The 8,598-nt window shown below is 38.4% G+C and overlaps 1 protein-coding gene across 1 annotated transcript; it reads right to left on the bottom strand.

Moving 5' to 3' along the window:
• Positions 1 to 2,261: 2,261 nt before the first annotated feature.
• On the bottom strand, positions 2,262 to 7,472 carry LOC124279013. Its single transcript, XM_046714807.1, has 4 exons — positions 7,447 to 7,472; positions 3,141 to 7,225; positions 2,957 to 3,020; positions 2,262 to 2,807 (listed from the first exon to the last, which is right to left on the bottom strand). Exons 2-3 carry the CDS (start codon positions 7,144 to 7,146, stop codon positions 3,001 to 3,003), a joined length of 4,026 nt encoding a protein of 1,341 aa, XP_046570763.1. The 5' UTR covers positions 7,147 to 7,225; positions 7,447 to 7,472; the 3' UTR covers positions 2,262 to 2,807; positions 2,957 to 3,000.
• Between the last annotated feature and the right edge of the window lie 1,126 nt (positions 7,473 to 8,598).

Here is an 8,598-nt window from a genome sequence, read left to right as displayed (position 1 = left end):
AACTATTTCAAATACTGTACCCCTTCTTGTTTTTAATTGACAATGATGTACAATGTTTTACCATGTGTATAAAAAATAAAAAATAAAAATAGATTTAGTTCAAAATGATGTTTTGTTATGTATAAATACCCTCCATGCTTGTGAGTAAGTTCAGTTTCATACTGAACAGCAGACCAAGATACATCATGGATGAAAGTGCTTGTCTGTTACCTTTTAAAACGCCTACAACCATATCCGTGATAGGCGGATCATCAAGTGGTAAAACCTTTTGGGTTTCACGTCTGTTAAGACAAGCCAATATCATGTTTGATCCTGCACCCAAATTGATTATTTACTGCTATGCTGTGTGGCAAGATGTCTATAGTGAGCTCAAGACAATCATTCCCAATATTCGTTTTCAAGATGTCCTCCCCACAGAACAGGAGTTAAATTCATATTCTCTAGAATCAGATAAACATTGTCTGCTGGTAGTAGATGACTTCATGCAACAAGTGTGCAAAAGTCAGCTGTTTTTACACCTATATACCACATTATCCCACCATCTAGGAATTTCTGTTATCAACATCCTACAATCAGCGTATCCAAAGGGAGAATGTAACAGAACTATGTCACTGAACACACATTATTTTGTGTTATTGTCTAACCCTCGTTCGGCACATGAGTATAAAATTTTAGCATCGCAAATATTTCCAGGACAGGCTAAATATTTCACCGAATCTTTTCAAGATGCTGTAAGTAGAAAGAAATACGGTTATCTGGTCATGGATACCTCACCCTATGCGGATGAACAGTATGGACGTTTGCGTACAGGTATATTCTCTGATGAGGTGTGCACAGTGTATCTGTCACGGATATAGAGACACGAGCGTTTTGACATAACTAAGGTAATATACAACCACGTCTCATCCTTTTCACTTTCATATTGAACAGAGCCATGGATGTGTGTGGACCATTTGATAACCTCGTGGCAGACTGTATTGAAATACCATGCAATAATATTACGTTTGGGCAAAAGTTTAGTGACAGACTGAAGTCTTTCAACAGTTGGCCTGTACAAATGAAGCAACCCCCAAAGCTCATGGCAGAAGCAGGATTTATCTATACGGGTCAATCTGACAAAGTCTACTGTTTCCAATGCGCACTGAGAGTACATTCATGGATAGCCGAAGATGATCCATTAGCAGAGCATTTTAGACTATCTCCACATTGTGCTTATATCCACATGGTGTCTGAACCCAAAACCAACAAGGAAGGTTAGAACACATACAACTTTGAATATATTAATCACCATAGTTTTTCAAACCTGACAACCATCTATATAACAGTCAGTTCACTTCACTTCACTTCACTCACTCTACAGTCAGCTGTCTTTGAACGTGGAACAGCTACCCTACAACATCAACATGAGTGGTCTGCTGCAAAAGCATTGGGCTTTTCTTATGATGTTAGAACAAGCTAATTCTGCACAGAGAAAAGCTATGCTGACGCATGCTTCATCTGAACAGTTTAAGTCAGTGATTACACTAGTGTATAATATCCTTGTTGGAAAGATACCACTAACAGAAGGTGATAAAAAACCGTCTGTCTCGTCATAAGTCTGTCATTCGAATCTTGGCCAGTAAGAGTGTGAGCAGACACAGGAAACGTGAGCACATCGCTGCCTGCCATTCAATTTTACCTATTTGCATAAGGAACTACCAAGCCTACTTGTCCTCAGTACAAAATGAGCAAGCCCATGATTCTTCTGACGAGAGAGAATTATCAGAGATTGATGTCCAAACAAGAAGAAGAACAGACAGCTCATCAGGCAGCTCATCAGGCAGCTCATCAGACAGCTCAGCCACAGAAAGTGAATGAGATAGTTGATGGTGATTCACAAGGGATAGCTAACTCGGAACAACCCGCTGATAATCCTGTATGCAACAAGAAGACTGAACTCCTGTTTCAAGTTCCCGACCAGTTAATCAAGGACATTACTTCTACCAAAACCATTGGGAAATTGATGTCAATGTGGTTATTTGTGAAAAACAACATTAAAAAAGGACAATTACGTGTAGATGAGCATTTACAACTTGTAGGAAACAAAAATAATGTGCTGCAAAACTCAAACATTGTCAACTTGATTCGTTTTTTTATCCTGTCACCGCGAAGTAGGCGTTCACCAGTGGGCTATAAACAGTTTCTTAAACTATTAAAGCGTTTACATTTGCCCAAACATTTCATGAAACGTATTGGAAGAAAAAAGAAAGACAAAACACAGATACATAGAAATGTTTTATTTGTTAAACGTAAAGCAGCCAAAGGTGTTCCTGGGTTCAGGTCATCAGGAACACTAGAATCGTTTTATTGAAACCACACACTCTATGTATAGTTTGTGACAATAAACAATGTGAGCACAATTGTGATTGTTACGTTTGTTCTCCTTGTGGTCTTGAAGTAGTCACACATAGTGTTCACTTTGTAGTCTTGAAGCAGTCACACATAGTGTTCACTTTGTAGTCTTGAAGTAGCCTCTCATAGTGTTCATGTTTTGCTCTTGCAGTGAAACATAGGATACATTCAGCCAGAGCAAGTTTGACTTCTGGTAGTCATTATGATGAATCTTCCGACAAGTGCAGGCATGAGCTGTGTTCAGTTTTGCCTTCCTGACCACACATTTGCCAGTAGGGTTCAGGAACCTATGATACGTATATTTTAATTTGGTACCACAGTAGACGCAGGTAAAGAGACCCGATCGGTCTTCACCATTTGCGTCAACAGGTAGAAAGCCATCGCAGCTTGTACACATGTAGGCTGGTTTGCTCATCCTGTAAAATAAATAGAAAATAAATAAATCAAACACGTCTAGTATTATAAAATACAAACATAATGACATGACTATACATTCTAAATTTCAATACGATTCTAAATTTCAATTAAAAAAAAAATAAAAATTCATAATAATCATATAGCTTACCTGTTTGGACTTGTAAAATTCCATATTTCGTGCAGATGTTGTAACTATTCAGTTGATGAATAACCATAAGGTACACTATGAATGCCATCCTCTAGCACATAACGCTTGTTGTCTATAGAGGTCAAAGCCACTTTGTTTTGAAGATTTTCTTGCAGATGTTGTAACTATTCAGTTGATGAATAACCATAAGGTACACTATGAATGCCATCCTCTAGTACATAACGCTTGTTGTCTATGGAGGTCAGAGCCACTTTGTTTTGTTTCTGTGTGTACAAGACGTTATTGAAAGAGCGAATGAGATGAAAAGAACATGACACAGCTGTTTTGTCAAAAAGACACTCTTTAAACATCTTATGTCTGAGAAATTTCTTGATCACTGTTTTTTTAATACCTTTGGCTGTCTTTTTCTCAATAAGTTCCTTATCCGTTTTCATCAAGAAGGAATACATTTTACTTTTTAGTCCACAGAATTCAAGTATGATGTTTCCACCTGCTTCATCCTTCATCTTGCCTGTCACCTTCCTGTTTTGATCGGAATAGAGATCCTTTGGGTCATTGGGAGCATAATTGGAAGTGTCAAATAAATGGAGATTCTGTTTCATAAACACATAGAGGTCCAGGAGGGGTTTATGTGGAGGAGCATGGACTTGCATAAAGAGACTGTCAGTGTCCGTCATGAGCAAATCTAAATGTTCATGTCCATATTCCTTTTGCATCACATTGTAGTAAAAGTCATAAATTTCATATTTGGCCAAATCCAAAATGCTAAAACCGACAGCAATGGGCTGATCTAAATGAACACTTGTCTTTTCCATTTCAACGGCGACCACGTCTTCTGAATAAATTTTAACCTGTTTGAAATTGGTTTTGGAGGTCAGTTTTTGAAGTTTGGGTCTGTGTGTTACCAAGCGCACTGTTTTGTGTTTGCGTTTATTCATACAGAAACGACCAAACACACAGTTGTTCATCAATTTGTAACGGTCTTTGTCACAATCATCCTTTGCATTTTTGCGGTTCCTCAAGTTCAGTTCCACATAGGATTTTAACCATGGACCCTGGCTAAACTTCAGCACTCTGTGTATGCGATTCAACACTAAACCATGTTTCAAATACAACTGCAAAGTTTTAAAATGTACCACATAATGTGAACGATCTTTCAAGGTACAAAAAAGTTTTCTACCAGATGATTTCTTTGGAAGTTTATCTATGGGACGATTGTTAAAATGAGCCAGAAGCTGTTTGTGTGTAGGAGATAACTCCTCAAATGGGATATCATCATGCGTTGGAGCCATAGGGAAAGCAGCATGAGCTTGGTGCAAATGACTGGGGTACAACAAATCCACTTCTAAGATGTACCCATACTCTCCCCCTACCTCGATGCTTGTCCAGTCTATGGTGTTGAACTCTGCAGGTTCAATGAAATGATAATTTCCTATAGGTAGCGGCTGTAACATGACAGTAGCATACAATGAGTTCACATCAAAGTAGAGTAGAGTGGACGTGTCTTTCTCTGGATCAAAATCATCCATATGTTCATTGTTGCTTTCTGCATACTTTTTACCAATGACAGACACACCACCGCGAATAGAATGTTCAATGAAGTTGTAAGTGTCTACATCTGTAAACAGATCCAATTTAGCGCCAGTGATTTTCATAGCAGCATCCAAACAGAAACCAGGCATGGAATAGTAGTGACAAATGTCAAGTCCATAGTCAGCTAAACAACCAGTTCTAAAGGTTTCAATAACATCGGTTAACAGCAACACATCTACGGTCACATACAATCTCATGAAGTCGCTCATGGATTGACATTGAAATGTATGCCATAATTGATGGGCAAATGCATAGTCATCCTCACTAACACCCTGCTCAGTCAATGAACTGTAGAATGCTTCCTTTGAAGGCAAACATGTCTCATTTAACGTTTCCCAGGAATCCATATGTTCATAGGGAAATGGAAGTTTTCGCGTTAACAGATCTACATGCTGAGGAAATTGTTCTTTCAAATATACAAAAGAATCCGCACCTTTTTTCAACAGATTTTGTGTCAGTGCATCCAAAGAACTTTGTAAAAATTTGTATGAATCCAAAAAGACTAATGTATGGTCCACCGTGAAGGACAGAAATTGCTCAGTGGTATGAGGTATCACTGTGATCTCACGATCACCAAACTGTTGTGCCACTTCTAACAAAAGATGAGCATCATAATGTTCTAGATTGTGAAACATCACAATCACCTTTTTTCTTAGTTGAAAGTTAAGATTACATTTGTTATGCAAGACTTGACGGAACTTCCCCGACAAGTGGTCATGATCCAATACTCTATCTGTTCCTAAGAGCTTTCCACACAATCCACAATGTTCTGTAGTAGCTATGTCAATTTTATCTTGCACAGTGAGTTGCATGGGTTTGATGGAATCAAACAGGTTCATGATAGCATCATATTCTTCCAAAATGCTGTTGATGAAATGTTCTGCTGCATTTTCACCTATATAGATTTGAATGGGTTTGGAATACTGTTCATTGGTACACACCACCTTGTAGGCATAGCCGCATGGGACATGACGGTTTAAACGTGAAGAATCATCATCTTCAGTCACTAACAAGCTTTCAAAATCGGCTACAATCAAAAACTTGGCTCTTTCAGTTTTGCTTTGTGATCTTAAACCGAATTCATACACTGCTTCCTCTGGTTTAGGTAAAATGACTCTTTGCGCTTTCTTAAAACAATAGTGTTTGTGAGCTTCCAACCTTTCCTGAGATGAGTAAGACCACAAGCATTTTCTACAAACAAAACACATGTTTGTGTTACCTTTTCTGTTTCTCACTAATCTGTTCAAGTTGGTAATGAGACAATAATGTGTGTTGGGTACCTTGTCTATGTCCATGGCTTCCTCGTGATCCTCTAACCCCAAGACTCCCTCAAAATCATCTGGTTGACTTTCTTGTGACAATAACAATAAATCTACACACCTATTTTCCTCCACGTTCGACTCATTACTGATGTACATAGGGTACAAGGTACCATCTTCAAAACCGTACACATTGATGCTCAACTGGTTAAGCTGTTCAAAACGAGGAATGTGTTTCAATGTCATAGGAAAAGAAAACCCTTCTAAATTAAGCCTATTCAAATAGGGGAGGTAATGTGTTTCTCTTTCCTTGTTTGACGAGGGTGGGTACAATTTGGCAAGAATGGAGAGAACAAAACATAAATCATTGTCTTTGTTTTGAATATTTAAAATACAGCGTGCATGTTTAGCCAGGGCTGGAGGAAGTGGAATGTAAGTACCACCGTTCAATGGAGCGAACTTCACCACAGTCAGTTTCAAAAGGACAATGTCAGAAACATTTAAACCTGAATGAACTCCTTCATAGTCATCTAGTGTTTGGAGCATGAGGTTGATGGCTTCCAAATATTGTTCAATCAAATCACTACCTTCCATGGCTATCTGCATGCTGCTCCTAAAGTAGGCCTCGTGATAATTTGAATGAGTATCTTCGCTTGGTTTCTCCATTTTAATGTGCAAACATAAAGCCCATTTAATTGTCTTTTTCTCACCTATTTCTGACTCAAGGGTTGAAATGACATTACTCTGTTCTCGGACTAGAAATTCTAATGCGTCAGTAGATGTTTGTCCTTCAAAATCATACTCTCTCACATCACCATGTAAAGCCTGACTAGAACATGGCTTTGAATGATCTTTGGGTTGGCTAGGATGGCGGGACGAAGCAGGAGGAGCATTGGAAACAGGAGGTGAATCAGGGGGTGCTACAGGCACTGTTGCTGGCTTAGACTTTTTCTTAGCCCTGCCTTTACCATGTCCTATCATATCATGACCTGATTGACTTTTGTGCATACGCAAAGCCTTTGAGGTGGGGAAGGATTGATCACAGGTTGGACAGGTATGAGCAGGAGATCTCTTTGGTACGCAGTGATGGATTTGATAATCAGGATCATTTTGAAAACAATGTGAACATTGATAGTGATAGGTCACTTTTTGACGACAGGATTTGGCATGCCTATTCAAATTATCTTTTCGGTTGAAAGTCTTCTGACACAATGGGCAAGAGTATAAAGTGTCTACTCTACCACAATGTCTTTGGTGACGTAGTAAATTATGTTTAAGACCAAAGGTTTGCTGACAATGATCACAAACAAACACCGAGGAGGTGTTCAAATCACTCATGGTACACTACTATCGTCTAAACAACGATGTGTACAACCATTGGTTATTCATCAATGACTAAGTTACACCCCTTGACGATCTGTAGAGAGAGGAAAAAATTAATAAAAGTCTCATAGCTCAGCATAATGCACATTTATATTGAGCACAATGTTTGTCTTGCTCTACCTATAAACGATCAAGGTAATGCCGAATGTTATAGAATTATCATTGCAACTAACTGAAGATAGCACATACAACACAAGCTTATACTTAAACACTACACAGACAATCTATTCAATAAAGTCAATAAAAAATGCTTACCTTTCTGTTGTTTGCAAGAACTGATGAATCCTTGGTGTGACAGAAGACAAGGCTAGGCTTTTCCAGAATGCGTATGCTTGCCTGATGTCCTGTGAGTGAATGATAGGAAAGCCCACTCTTTTATAGATGAAATAGTTTTGCAATATCATGGTTCTTTTGACTAAGTACTAACAATGTCTGTAAGGGATAATGAGTTCTGTAAAGTGCCATGTCATTGCAGTATCGTGAGAAACTCCTCCGAGTCGGATTTTATTTGTCTACATTTTACATAAGATTCTAAAAAGATGGAGAGAGTCAACACATTCCATGAATCGCAACGTGGCAGCATTGAACTGAAAAAGATGGAGTGAGTCAGCACATTCCATGGATCGTAACGTGACAGCATTGAATCGGAAAGAAATGATCAATTGGTCAGATGACTACGTCGCATGAATAGGTGCCAGGATGTCTTTTGGCACATGGGTGTGTCAGGAATGAAGGTGGTGGTGAACACCACCTGTTGATTTATTCCAATGGAAATATTGTACCAATCTAAAACTGTAATGTGAATGTGAAACCTGTCCTGAAAAGTGATGTGAAAATTGTGTTTAAAAGAATGTTCAGTGAAACTGGAAAGACTAACACTGGAATTAGTTTTATATAATAAAGAAAGCATCACTGATATGAAAACGGCAGAGTGTGTATGCAAACCCGTTTTTGTTCGAATTTTAGGTAAGTTTTATTCATTTATTTGTTTTACTTTGAGTAATATGTCTTACATGCGAGGGCAAAATGTACCATCACACTTAAAGGTGTTGAACTTTGCTATGATGCGATGTTATTTATGCATTACAATTCCATTTCATAGACCATGAACCGAAAATATTCGCTCGAACGCAACTGCTAATGCATTATGAGGCCAAACCGAACGCGTTACTTCTCCTGTTTCTGCGTTTTGGCGTTCAATTTCGAGAGCGTACGGGAACATTGATTCTCTGCGTATATGCTTCAGCGAGCATGACAAGTTTTCAAAGCAACGTCTCGTTCATTCATTCATTCATTTATTTGAATACACATTCCAAACTCCATGAATGAGCACGTTTCATAGAGTTAACCCTTTATCTCCTATCATAGATCTGAATAGTGACAGAAGATTACAAACATATACAAAAG

The sequence above is a fragment of the Haliotis rubra genome, unplaced genomic scaffold (genome assembly GCF_003918875.1).
Source record: "Haliotis rubra isolate DU_JTF1 unplaced genomic scaffold, ASM391887v1 Scf2443, whole genome shotgun sequence".
In the NCBI taxonomy this organism is placed as follows: domain Eukaryota; kingdom Metazoa; phylum Mollusca; class Gastropoda; order Lepetellida; family Haliotidae; genus Haliotis; species Haliotis rubra.
The sequence above is the reverse complement of the archived record's forward strand: the minus strand, read 5'-3'. Positions and strand labels throughout refer to the sequence as shown.

What these genes read in the sequence shown, in the direction of transcription:
- LOC124279013 (XM_046714807.1), bottom strand. Translation starts at nt 7,146, where the DNA reads ATGAGTGATTTGAACACCTCCTCGGTGTTTGTTTGTGATCATTGTCAG. An exon ending in CATTCATAGTGTACCTTATG is followed by an intron (nt 3,021 to 3,140) that starts GTTATTCATCAA and finishes GTGTACCTTATG; the next exon opens with GTTATTCATCAACTGAATAG.